Source organism: Bos grunniens, chromosome 29, assembly GCF_055505025.1.
Source record: "Bos grunniens cultivar Pamir isolate PY7600 chromosome 29, Bosgru_T2T1.0, whole genome shotgun sequence".
Taxonomy (NCBI): Eukaryota; Metazoa; Chordata; class Mammalia; order Artiodactyla; family Bovidae; genus Bos; species Bos grunniens.
Window position 1 is genome coordinate 32,706,930 of NC_141193.1, and position 14,410 is coordinate 32,721,339.

At 40.5% G+C, this 14,410-nt stretch overlaps 1 protein-coding gene across 1 annotated transcript in view; it reads right to left on the reverse strand.

The window, feature by feature from the left end:
- The window catches only part of LOC147342474 (glycerophosphodiester phosphodiesterase 6-like), a 114,873-nt gene that overhangs the window by 84,108 nt on the left and 16,355 nt on the right, over positions 1-14,410 (reverse strand). The window contains exons 5-7 of the mRNA XM_086385724.1: positions 2,724-2,822; positions 2,559-2,652; positions 1,650-1,727 (exon numbers count right to left, since the gene is read on the reverse strand). Of these exons, the coding sequence (XP_086241850.1) occupies positions 1,650-1,727; positions 2,559-2,652; positions 2,724-2,822 (271 nt within the window). The remainder of the gene's footprint in view (positions 1-1,649; positions 1,728-2,558; positions 2,653-2,723; positions 2,823-14,410) is intronic.

Genomic DNA, 14,410 nt, shown 5'->3' on the forward strand with positions numbered 1-14,410 from the left:
AGAAAAACATCCACTGCTGCCTCATTGACTACAAGAAAATCTTTGACTGTATGGATTGGAACAAACTCTTGAAAATTCTTAAAGAGATAGAAATACCAGACCATCTTACCTATCTCCCAAGAAACCTGTATGCGAGTCAGGAAGCATTAACAGTTAGAACCTTACATTGAACAAGGACTGGTTCCAAATTGGGAAAGGAGTACAACAAAGCTATATACTGTCACCTTGTTTATTTAACTTATATGCAGAGTATATCATGCAAAATGCCAGGCTGGATGAGTTATAAACTGAAATCAAGACTGTTGGGAATAATATTAACAATCTCAAATATTTAGATGATACCACTCTAATAGGAGAAAGTGAAGACAAACTAAACAGCTGCTTGGTGAGGGTGAAAGAGAAGAGTGAAAAAGCTGGCTTAAAACTCAACATTAAAAGAACTAAGATCATGGCATCTGGTCATATCACTTCATGGGGAAAAGTGAAAGTTGTGACAGATTTTCTCTTCTTGGGCTCCAAAATCACTGGGGATGCTGACTGCAACCATGAAATTAAAAGACACTTGCTTCTTGGAAGGAAGGCTATAACAAACCTAGACAGCATATTAAAAAGCAAAGACATTAGTTTGCTGACAAAAGTCCATATAGTCAAAAATATGGTCTTTCCAATAGTCAAGATGTGAGACTTGGACAATAAAGAAGGCTGAACACTGAAGAATTTGTTTTCGAATTGTGGTGCTGAAGAAGACTCCTGAGAGTACCTTGGACAGTAAGGAGATCAAAACAATCAATACTAAAGGAAATAAACCCTGAATATTGATTGGAAGGACTTATGCTGAAGCTCCAATACTTTGGCCACCTGATGCAAAGAGCCGACTCACTGGAAAAGACCTTGTTAACTGGGAAAGAATGAGAACAGGAGGAGATGGGGGTGACCAAGGATGAGATGGTTGGATGGCATCACCAATTCAATGGACATGAACTTGGGTGAACTCGAGGAGATGGTGATGGACAGGGAGGCCTGGCGTGCTACAGTCCATGAGGTCACAAAAAGTTGGACATGACTTAGCAACTGAACAACAACAAAAGCTTACAAATACAAATTAACAAGGGAATAAATTGTACAGGAGGCAGGAAGGAGAGGGAATGTTAAGGAGTAGCTTCTCAGAAAGAGAAGGAGTTTGATTGGTTCTGAGAAAGCTCTCAAGCCCTTAAAGATCAGCCTAAAATGCCCAGGTATTGATGGCAGAGAGGAATAGTGGAAGGGATACTAGTTGACAGAAATCCAAATACAAAGCAGACTTTACTACTTTCTAATTTTGTGACTCAGACTTATTGTTTAACCTCTCTGGGTATTCATTTTCTTCATTATGAAAAATGGAGCTATTCTACTACTAGTATTATCTCATGCAATTGATATGACACTATTGACTCATCATAGACCCTCAATACATAGTTGTATTTCTCTCTCTCCCCCACTCCTCTCTTAAACACACACACACATACACAAACACACAGACTAATCACAATACCTGTTATCACTGGCAATATCTCAACATTTACTATTTTATACCTTTGAGGATCTAACCTATTTGTACATTTTAAAATTACCATCCATGTCACTTTCAAATCTAGCTCTCCAGCTCTAACCTCTCAATTTCGTGAGCATACTACAGCATGTATTTCTTCTTCTTTCATTACTTGTAATCTGGTAACGTCTCATTCTAGCTAAAATTCAGGAAATAAAAAAGAAAAGAGTTCATTATTGTCCCCTTTAAGTTCCTGCCCCCAGAAACATTTCCTAAAATTCACCAGCCACATACACATACACACATACATAATGGCAACACTACCAATCCTGTTTTTCTCTTTCCTGCATCCTTGGACACGTCAGGAAGCAAGCACTCCTTGTTTAACCAGTAATAATAAAAAGAGACATAGACAGAAGCAGGTTCTCCTGGTTTCTCAGTAAGGGTGCTGAGAGTTAACTCCATTCTCAAAACAGCTTTATTACAGCTCTGATTCTTATTTGCTTCCATCATATTAGGACAAAGAATGAAGAGGAAAACAGTGGCAGAGGCAGATTTCTGCTTCTGTGGAAGTCCTCAGACATGACAGAGACTCACCATGGACTGCTTTGAAGGACTAAGATGTGTCCAGGGGATATCTGCACCTGGTTCTTGAGTTGAAAATAGTAATATCTGAATACAAACTAAAAGAACTATGACGTGTACCACCACTGGCCAAATAAAAAACACCCTCTACTCTCCCTAAAACTACTCCAATCTATTCCCTCAAAGTTAATGAGAGAAAATACTAATTTTTCTAAAAGGAGAATGTCTCTTTAGAAGATGGACTGCTTAGCCTGGGAAATGCTATGACAGGATGTTATGACAGAACATGTAGGGTTGTGAGTTTGATCACAAGGAGCATGCTTGAGTAACAAGATAAATGAGGTCCAAAAAGATTTGGTGGTGCTTTGCTTGTTCTGCTGAATAAAGTACAGAAGTTAAAGCCAGAGCTGGAAGAATCAAGGAAGGTTCCACCCACAGGACATACCTTCTCCTTCCAAATGGATCAAGTAGAAGGCCACAGGCCATGAAAGCAAAACCATCACAGATATGCTGCTCAGGTGTACGTAGGGAGCTAAGATCTGTGAGGAAATTGAAAAGTCAGTCTGAATGCATCTGGACAGACAGGGCTACAACTAAGCACGGTGCTTACCTGAAGTGACAGCCCAATGGTGAGCCACCTGTCTTTCCAGTAAGTTAATAAAATCCATAACAAAAGTGAGAAAAACGGAATCATTATCAGAACCAGGATCTGGGGAAACAAAAAGAATGTTCTGACTTCCATGCAGTAGGCTTTGATCATAACTGTCCTTGAGAAACATATTTGTTCTCACAGTTTCAGTGACCTTATTCCTCATCTCCTTAATCTAACCACCCCTCAGACCCCCAGTACTACTTGTATTTAATATTATTGCTGCCAAGTCTAAGTTATGTAGCATGGCTGGAAAAAATTATACAGCTATATGGTCTGATGTCTTTACTAATTAATTTTTTCCACCTCAGCTGGGTCTTCAATACTGCTTGGCATATCTCACCAAGTTTCAACAATGGCCATTTTACATATTCAATACCACTTTAAGTGACTCAGTATAATCACAAGTCAACAGTATTTGTAATTGCCTTTTCAACATATGTTTTTCTTTAATAGACTATAAGCTTATGAGGTCAAGGACAATATTTGGGTAAGATCATATTCTCACTGCCTTTAAGAGGCAGTCTTACTGCCTGACATGGTAATCATTCAGCCAATATCTGTTGGACAGGATTTTTTAAATATAAATTTATTTATTTTAATTGGAGGTTAATTACTTTACAATATTGTATTGGTTTTGTCATACATCAACATGAATCCGCCACAGGTATATATGTGTTCCCCATCCTGAACCCCGCTCCCTCCTCCCTCCCCATCCCATCCCTCTGGGTCATCCCAGTGCACCAGCCCCAAGCATCCAGTATCATGAATCGAACCTGGACTGGCAACTCGTTTCATATATGATATTATACATGTTTCAATGCCATTCTCCCAAATCATCCCACCTCGCCCTCTCCCACAGAGTCCAAAAGACTGTTGAATACATCTGTGTCTCTTTTGCTGTCTCGCATACAGGGTTATTGTTACCATCTTTCTTTTTTTCTTTTTTTTTTTTGATATTTTAAACCAAGTTTAATACTACACTGAATAATCATATGACTTAATATTAAATATTCTGACCTCTAATGCAGTTTCTTACTTTTCTACATGGTGACATTTTTTTAATTTAAATTTATTTATTTTAATTAGAGGCTAATTACTTTACAATATTGTATTGGTTTTGCCATGCATCAACATGAATCCGCCATGGGTGTACACGTGTTCCCAATCCTAAACACCCCCCCTCTTCCCTCCCCGTACACATCCCTCTGGGTCATCCCAGTGCACCAGCCCCAAGCTTCCTGTATCCTGCATCGAACCTGGACTGGCGATTCATTTCTTATATGATATTATACATGTTTCAATGCCATTCTCCCAAATCATCCCACCTCGCCCTCTCCCACAGAGTCCAAAAGACTGTTCTATACATCTGTGTCTCTTTTGCTGTCTCGCATACAGGGTTATGGTTACCAACTTTCTAAATTCCATATATAAGCATTAGTATACTGTATTGGTGTTTTTCTTTCTGGCTTACTTCACTCTGTATAATAGGCTCCAGTTTCATCCACCTCATTACAACTGATTCAAATGTATTCTTTTTAATGTCTGCACAACAAAGGAAACTATAAGCAAGGTGAAAAGACAGCCTTCAGAATGGGAGAAAATCATAGCAAATGAAGCAACTGACAAACAACTAATCTCAAAAATATACAAGCAACTCCTACAGCTCAATTCCAGAAAAATAAACAACCCAATCAAAAAATGGGCCAAAGAACTAAATAGACATTTCTCCAAAGAAGACATACAGATGACTAACAAACACATGAAGAGATGCTCAACATCACTCATTATCAGAGTAATGCAAATCAAAACCACAATGAGGTACCATTTCACACCAGTCAGAATGGCTGCAATCCAAAAGTCTATAAGCAATAAATGCTGGAGAGGGTGTGGAGAAAAGGGAACACTCTTACACTGCTGGTGGGAATGTAAACTAGTACAGCCACTATGGAGAACAGTGTGGAGATTTCTTAAAATACTGGAAATAGAACTGCCTTAGGAGCTACCCCACGCCCCCACGTCTGAGGCCAGGGAAGGCAGCAGGGAGAAGCAACCACACGCCCGAGGCCAGGGGCATCGGCCGGGAGGACCAACCCCATGTCCAAGGAGCCATGGCTGCTCCATCGCAGGAGGGCCTAGAGGAGCTATCCCACGTTGAAAGTCAGGAAGGGTGGCAGTGAGGAGATACCCCTCGTCCAAGGTAAGGAGCAGCGGCTGTGCTTTGCTGGAACAGCCGTGAAAAGATACCCCATGCCCAAGGTAAGAGAAACCCAAGTACGACGGTAGTTGTTGCAAGAGGGCATCAGAGGGCAGACACATTGAAACCATACTCACAGAAAACTAGTCAATCTAATCACGCTAGGACCACAGCCTTGTCTAACTCAATGAAACTAAGCCATGCTCATGGGGCAACCCAAGATGGGCGGGTCATGGTATAGAGATCTGACAGAATGTTGGCCACTGGAGAAGGGAATGGCAAGCCACTTCAGTATTCTTGCCTTGAGAACCCCATGAACAGTATGAAAAGGCAAAATGATACGATACTGAAAGAGGAACTCCCCAGGTCAGTAGGTGCCCAATATGCTACTGGAGAAGAGTGGAAAAATAACTCCAGAAAGAATGAAGAGATGGAACCAAAGCAAAAACAATACCCAGCTGTGGATGTGACTGGTGATAGAAGCAAGGTCCGACGCTGTAAACAGCAATATTGCATAGGAACCTGGAATGTCAGGTCCATGAATCAAGGCAAATTGGAAGTGGTCAAACAAGAGATGGCAAGACTGAATGTCGACTTTCTAGGAATCGGCGAACTAAAATGGACTGGAATGGGTGAATTTAACTCAGATGACCATTATATCTACTACTGCGGGCAGGAATCCCTCAGAAGAAATGGAGTAGCCATCATGGTCAACAAGAGAGTCCGAAATGCAGTACTTGGATGCAATCTCTAAAAACAACAGAATGATCTCTGTCCGTTTCCAAGGCAAACCATACTGGGGCACAGTAATCCAAGTCTATGCCCTAACAGTAATGCTGAAGAAGCTGAAGTTGAAAAGTTCTATGAAGACCTACAAGACCTTTTAGAACTAACACCCCAAAAAGATGTCCTTTTCATTATAGGGGACTGGAATGCAAAAGTAGGAAGTCAAGAAACACCTGGAGTAACAGGCAAATTTGGCCTTGGAATACGGAATGAAGCAGGGCAAAGACTAATAGAGTTTTGCCAAGAAAATGCACTGGTCGTAACAAACACCCTCTTCCAACAACACAAGAGAAGACTCTATACATGGACATCACCAGATGGTCAACATCGAAATCAGATTGATTATATTCTTTGCAGCCAAAGATGGAGAAGCTCTATACAGTCAGCAAAAACAAGACCAGGAGCTGACTGTGGCTCAGATCATGAACACCTTATTGCCAAATTCAGACTTAAAGAAAGTAGGGAAAACCACTAGACTATTCAGGTATGACCTAAATCAAATCCCTTATGATTATACAGTGGAAGTGAGAAATAGATTACGGGCCTAGATCTGATAGAGTGCCTGATGAACTATGGAATGAGGTTCATGACAATGTACAGGAGACAGGGATGAAGACCATCTCTGTGGAAAAGAAATGCAAAAAAGCAAAATGGCTGTCTGAAGAAGCCTTACAAATAGCTGTGAAAAGAAAAGAAGCGAAAAGCAAAGGAGAAAAGGAAAGATATAAGCATCTGAATGCAGAGTTCCAAAGAATAGCAAGAAGAGATAAGAAAGCCTTCTTCAGCGATCAATGCAAAGAAATAGAGGAAAACAACAGAATGGGAAAGACTAGAGATCTCTTCAAGAAAATCAGAGATACCAAGGGAACATTTCATGCAAAGATGGGCTCAATAAAGGACAGAAATGGTATGGAGCTAACAGAAGCAGAAGATATTAAGAAGAGGTGGCAAGAATACACAGAAGAACTGTACAAAAAAGATCTTCACAACCCAGATAATCACGATGGTGTGATCACGGACTTTAGAGCCAGACATCCTGGAATGTGAAGTCAAGTGGGCCTTAGAAAGCATCACTACAAACACAGCTAGTGGAGGTGATGGAATTCTAGTTGAGCTCTTTCAAATCCTGAAAGATGATGCTGTGAAAGTGGTGCACCCAATACGCCAGCCAATTTGGAAAACTCAGCAGTGGCCACAGGACTGGAAAAGGTCAGTTTTCATTCCAGTCCCAAAGAAAGGCAATGCCAAAGAATGCTCAAACTACCACAAAATTGCACTCATCTCACACGCTAGTAAAGTAATGCTCAAAATTCTCCAAGCCAGGCTTCAGCAATACATGAACCGTGAACTTCCAGATGTTCAAGCTGGATTTAGAAAAGGCAGAGGAACCAGAGATCAAATTGCCAACATCCGCTGGATCATGGAAAAAGCAAGAGAGTTCCAGAAAAACATCTATTTCTGCTTTATTGACTATGCCAAACCCTTTGACTATGTGGATCACAATAAACTGTGGAAAATTCTGAAAGAGGTGGGAATACCAGACCACCTGCCCTGTCTCTTGAGAAATTTGTATGCAGGTCAATAAGCAACAGTTAAAACTGGACATGGAACAACAGACTGGCTCCAAATAGGAAAAGGAGTAAGTCAAGGCTGTATATTGTCACCCTGTTTATTTAACTTATATGCAGAGTACATCATGAGAAACGCTGGACTGGAAGAAACACAAGCTGGAATCAAGATTGCCGGGAGAAATATTAATAACCTCAAATATGCAGATGACACCACCCTTATGGCAGAAAGTGAAGAGGAACTCAAAAGCCTCTTGATGAAGGTGAAAGTGTAGAGTGAAAAAGTTGGCTTAAAGCTCAACATTCAGAAAACGAAGATCATGGCATCCGGTCCCATCACTTCATGGGAAATAGATGGGGAAACAGTGGAAACAGTGTCAGACTTTATTTTTCTGGGCTCCAAAATCACTGCAGATGGTGACTGCAGCCATGAAATTAAAAGATGCTTACTCCTTGGAAGGAAAGTTGACCAACCTAGACAGCATATTCAAAAGCAGAGACATTACTTTGCCAACAAAGGTCCGTCTAGTCAAGGCTATGGTTTTTCCTGTGGTCATGTATGGATGTGAGAGTTGGACTGTGAAGAAAGCTGAGGGCCGAAGATTTGATACTTTTGAACTGTGGTGTTGGAGGACACTCTTGAGAGTCCCTTGGGCTGCAAGGAGATCCAACCAGTCCATTCTGAAGATCAGCCGTGGGATTTCTTTGGAAGGAATGATGCTAAAGCTGAAACTCCAGTACTTTGGCCACCTCATGCGAAGAGTTGACTCATTGGAAAAGACTCTGATGCTGGGAGGGATTGGGGGCAGGAGGAGAAGGGGATGACAGAGGATGAGATGGCTGGATGGCATCACTGACTCAATGGATGTGAGTCTGGGTGAACTCTGGGAGTTGGTGATGGACAGGGAGGCCTGGCGTGCCGCGATTCATGGGGTTGCAAAGAGTCGGACACGATTAAGTGACTGAACTGAACTGAACTGCTGACCCAGCAATCCCACTGCTGGGCATACACACCGAGGAAACCAGAATTGAAAGAGCCACGTGTACACCAGTGTTCATCGCAGCACTGTTTATAATATCCAGGACATGGAAGCAACCTAGATGTCCATCAGCTGATGAATGGATAAGAAAGCTGTGGTATATATACACAATGGAGTATTACTCAGCCATTAAAAAGAATACAGGGACAGATTTTAAAAATTTACTATTCATTTTACATCGAAAGAACACTGAATCCAAGAAGACACAATTTTAACTTGTTCCCCTTCAAATGTAGTTTTCCTACATCTGTGGTGCCCTCTAGAGACTTCTGTACCTATGAAAGCAACTGAATCCATGATCAAACCTCACAAAATAATTCCAGGCCTTGCTGACTTAAATGGTTAATTTTCAAAATTCCAGCTGAGCTATTTCAAATCCTGAAAGATGATGTTGTTAAAGTGCTACACTCAGTATGCCAGAAAATTTGGAAAACACAGCAGTGGCACAGGACTGGAAAAAGTCAGTTTTCATTCCAATCTCAAAAAAGGGCAATGCAAATGAATATTCAAACTACCGCACAACTGCACCTATTTCACATGCTAGCAAGGTAAAGCTCAAAATCCTTTTAGCTAGGCTTCAACAGTATGTGACCTGAGAACTTCCAGATGTACAAGCTGGATTTAGAAAAGGCAGAGGAAGCAGAGATCAAATTGCCAACATCTCTTGGATCATAGAAAAAGCAAGGGAATTCCAGAAAAACATCTACACTTGCTTCATTGACTATGCTAAAGCCTTTGACTGTGTGGATTACAACTAACTGTGGAAAATTTTTAAAGAGATGGGAATATCAGACCACCTTACCTGTCTCCTGAGAAACCTGTATGCAGGTCAAGAAGCAGCAGTTAGAACTGGACATGGAACAACAGACTGGTTCCAAACTGGGAAAGGAGTATGTCAACACTGTATATTGTCACCCTGCTTATTTAACTTATGTGCAGAGTACATCATGCAAAATGCCAGGCTTGATGAAGCTCAAGCTGGAGTCAAGGCTGCAGGGAGAAATATCAATAACCTCAGATACACAGATGACACAACTGTAATAGAAGAAAGCCAAGACAAACTATAGAGCCTCTTGAAGAGAGTGAAAGAGGAGATTGAAAAAGTAGGCTTAAAACTCAGCATTCAAAAAACTAACCTTTTGGCATCTGGTCCCATCACTTCATGCCAAATAGACGGGGGGGGGGGGGGGGGGGGGGAAGGAAACAGTGACAGACTTTACTTTCTTGGGCTCTAAAATTCCTATAGATGGTGACTGCAGCCACAAAATTAAAAGACACTTGCTCCTTGGAAGGAAAGCTATGACAAACCTATAAAAAGCATCACTTTGTTGACAAAGGTCTGTCTAGCTAAAGCTATGGTTTTTCCAGTAGTCATATATGGATATGAGAGTTGGACCATAAACAAGGCTGAGGACCAAGTATTGATGCTTTTCAACTGTGGTGCTGGAAAGGACTCCTGAGAGTCCCTTGAACAGCAAGGAAATCAAACCAGTCAATTCTCAAGGAAATCAACCCTGAATATTCTTTGGAAGGACTGATGCCAAAGCTGAAGGTCCGATACTTTGGTCACCTGATACAGAGTCCACTCATTGGAAAATACTCTGATGCTGGGAAAGATTGATGACAGAAGGAGAATTTGGCCACAGAGGATGAGATTGTTGGATGGCATAACTGACTCAATCAAGATGAGTTTGAGCAAACTCTGGGAGATAGTAAAAGACAAGGAAACCTCGTGTGTGGCAGTCCATGGGGTTGCAACTGAACAACAACAAAGAAAGAAATATTTCAATTTTAACCAACTCTTCCTGAAAATAAGAGGGAATTCTCTCTAACTTGTTTTTTGAAGCTAACAAAAACATTGATACTCAAACTGAACAAGACAATTACAGGGAAAATAACCTATAGTCCAATCTCTTCTATACAAAGACACAAACAGATGTGAAAATCTGAAAAAAAAAAATTGTTGGCAGACCAAATGCCTCATAATGCAAACATTTAATAGACAAATCAGACTCACATGAGTCTCATGTGATTCTGTGATCTTACTCAACACCAAGTTTTACTATGATTTAAGGCAACTGACAATTATAAGGTACAAATAGTTTCTTTTGGATAAATCTGACTGTCAAAAGCAGCTATGCATGAAAAGGTCTTTCCTTTCCTGTATTAGGATACATGCTCTGGTCTGGGACTTAAAGTATGAGGAGTGTTTTGAGCAAAGTATGAGAAAACATTTTTCTACAGAAGAAGTCTTTTGCATTATGGTTCATTCTTTTCTTGGGCTTCCCTGGTGGCTCAGAGGTTAAAGCATCTGCCTGAAATGTGCATCCTTTTCTTATATATTCCATTAACTATACAACTCCAGCCAGCCATGTCTCTCACCCTATAAATCTATAACTTCCAGGTTTATTTATTATAAGCAACCTAGATATACAGATAGAAGCTGCTAGAAATTTTCATAGATAAGGACTCACCATTATCTTTTGGCTAATTAAAATCTTTAGTACATTTATAAGAAGGTTGGGTTATTAGCTATTTAAAAAGTTTTGATTGAGGTCATTTATTGCTCTCTGAGCATGCCTAGGTGGAAGACAATGCACTATACCTGGTGCTCTTTCCATCTAGGTTTGTTCTTTGCACATTGAAACTCCAAGCCCTAAAGAAATTCCCTTGCCAGGGAGATTTGAAAGCCAAGGGTTTAAAGGCCCAACCAAGTTAGTCATCTTCGAAGGGTATTCCAACTCTTCTAATACCCAGCTCCACCACTTCTCATTGGCTATGGATTCATAACTGGAATTAGATCACAGAATACCTTGAGAGATGAAGGCTTCATTAAATATATTGATCAAAAAACCCTGTGTGTGGTAATGAATTCTTGAGGTCCTCACTATACAAGGAGAAAGGAACATAATATTAAATCAGGCTGAATTTGTTGAAAAAGGCTTCCCTTGTGGCTCAGCTGGTAAAGAATCCATCTGCAATGCAGGAGACCTGGGTTCGATCCCTGGGTTGGGAAGATCCCCTGGAGAAGGGAAAGGCTGCCCACTCCAGTATCCTGGCCTAGAAAAATCCATGGACTATACATATACAGTCCACAGGGTCGCAAAGAGTCAGACACGACTGAGCGACTTCCACTCACTGTGCAGTAACCAGCAATTCTAAGTTCAATATATAAAGTGTATATATATTGATCTATATATATATATATACATATATAGTTATATATGAGATCAATATATAAGTATCCAAGTATTATTCATCTCTAATTGTTTATTTGAAAACTTCATTCAATAGTAACCCATGCTTAATAAACTGGGATGCCAGCAATTTCTCTGTATTGTATGAAAGAAAGAAAACTTCATGCAGCACAGTGGATGAGAATCTGCCTACCAATGCAGGGGGACATGGGTTCGACCCTTCATCCAGAAAGATTCCACATGCCACAGAGCAACTAACTTCATGTGCCACAACTAATGAGTCAGTGTTCTAGAGCCAGTGAGCCACAACTACTAACCAATGCTCTATAGCCCATAAGCCACAAGTTCAGAGTCCATGTGGTGCAACTACTTAAGCCTATGTGCCTAGAGTCTGTGCTCCCCAAAAACAAAAGCCACCCTCAATGAGAAGTCTGTGTACAACAATGAAGAGTAGCCCCTGCTTGCCACAACTAGATAAAGCCAGTGTACAGCAAAGAAGACTCAGTGGAGCCAAAAAGAATAAATAAAGAAAATTAAATTTATTTGTCTTTGTGCCAGTACCATACTGTCTTGATGACTGTGGTTTTGTAGTAGAGCCTGAAGTCAGGCAGGTTGATTCCTCCAGTTCCATTCTTCTTTCTCAAGATTGTTTTGGCTATTCAAGGCTTTTTTGTATTTCCATACAAATTGTGAAATTATTTGTTCTAGTTCTCTGAAAAATACCGTTGGTAGCTTGATAGGGATTGCATTGAATCTATAGATTGCTTTGGGTATTATACTCATTTTCACTATATTGATTCTTCCAGTGCATGAACATGGTATATTTCTCCATCTATTTGTGTCCTCTTCGATTTTTCTCACCAGTGTTCTATAGTTTTCTATATATAGGTCTTTTGTTTCTTTAGGTAGATATATTCCTAAGTATTTTATTATTTTTGTTGCAATGGTGAATGGAATTGTTTCCTTAATTTCTCTTTCTGTTTTCTCATTGTTAGTGTATAGGAATGCAAGGGGTTTCTGTGTGTTAATTTTATATCCTTCAACTTTACTATATTCATTGGTTAGCTCTAGTAATTTTCTGGTGGAGTCTTCAGGGCTTTCTATGTAGAGGATCATGTCATCTGCTAACAGTGAGAGTTTTACTTTTTCTTTTCCAATCTGGATTATTTGTATTTCTTTTTCTGCTCTGATTGCTATGGCCAAAACTTCCAAAACTGTGTTCAATAGTAGTGGTGAGAGTGGGCACCCTTGTCTTGTTCCTGACTTTAGGGGAAATGCTTTCAATTTTTCACCATTGAGGATAATGTTTGCTGTGGGTTTATCATATATAGCTTTTATTATGTTGGGGTATGTTCCTTCTATTCCTGCTTTCTGGAGGGTTTTTATCATAAATGGATGTTGAATTTTGTCAAAGGCTTTCTCTGCATCTACTGAGATAATCATATGGTAAGATAATCATATGGTTTTTATCTTTCAATTTGTTAATGTGGTGTAAATTTAAAAAAATTTTTTAACATTGTTCCCTTTTAAAAAAAAGTATGGAAAAAAAAACAATAATTTATTGACAAAAGGTAATAGTTGTTGATGTTATTCAGTCACTAAGTCATGTCCAAAACTTTGCAACCCCATGGAATGCAGCACACCAGATTTGTCTCTATCTTTCTCTATCTTGAGGAGTTTGTTCAAACTCACGTCCATTGAGTCGGTGATGCCATCCAACCATCTCATCCTCTGCTGCCACCCTCTCTGTCTGCCTTTAATAGTTCCCAGTATAAGGGTCATTTCCAAAGAGTCAGCTCTTCATACCAGGTGGTCAAAATATGGAGCTTCAGGTTAACTATCAGTCCTTCCAAAGAATATTCAGGGTTGATTTCTTGGGATTGACTGGTTTGCTCTCTGTGCTGTCCAAGAGACTCCCAAGAGTCTTCTCCAACACCACAATTCAAAGGCATCAATTCTTCAGAACTCAGCCTTGTTTATGGTCCAACTCTCACATCCATATATGACTACTGGAAAAACCATCAGATCAGATCAGTCACTCAGTCGTGTCCGACTCTTTGCAACCCCATGAATCGCAGCACCCCAGGCCTTCCTGTCCATCACCAACTCCCGGAGTTCACTCAGACTCATGTCCATCGAGTCGGTGATGCCATCCAGCCATCTCATTCTCTGCCGTCCCCTTCTCATCTTGCCCCCAATCCCTCCCAGCATCAGAGTCTTTTCCAATGAGTCAACTCTTCACATGAGGTGGCCAAAGTATTGGAGTTTCAGCTTTAGCATCATTCCCTCCAAAGAAATCCCGGGGCTGATCTCCTTTAGAATGGACTGGTTGGGTCTCCTTGCAGTCCAAGGGACTCTCAAGAGTCTTCTCCTACACCACAGTTCAAAAGCATCAATTCTTCAGCGCTCAGCCTTCTTCACAGTCCAACTCTCACATCCATACATGACCACAGGAAAAACCATAGCCTTGACTAGACGGACCTTTGTTGGCAAAGTAATGTCTCTGCTTTTGAATATGCTATCTATGTTGGTCATAACTTTTCTTCCAAGGAGTAAGCATCTTTTAATTTCATGGCTGCAGTCACCATCTGCAGTGATTTTGGAGCCCAGAAAAATAAAGTCTGACACTGTTTCCACTGTTTCCCCATCTATTTCCCATGAAGTGATGGGACCGGATGCCATGATCTTTGTTTTCTGAATGTTGAGCTTTAAGCCAACTTTTTCACTCTCCTCTTTCACTTTCATCAAGAGGCTTTTGAGTTCCTCTTCACTTTCTGCAATAAGGGTGGTGTCATCTGCATATCTGAGGTTACTGATATTTCCCCCAGCAATCTTGATTACAGCTTGTGCTTCCTCCAGT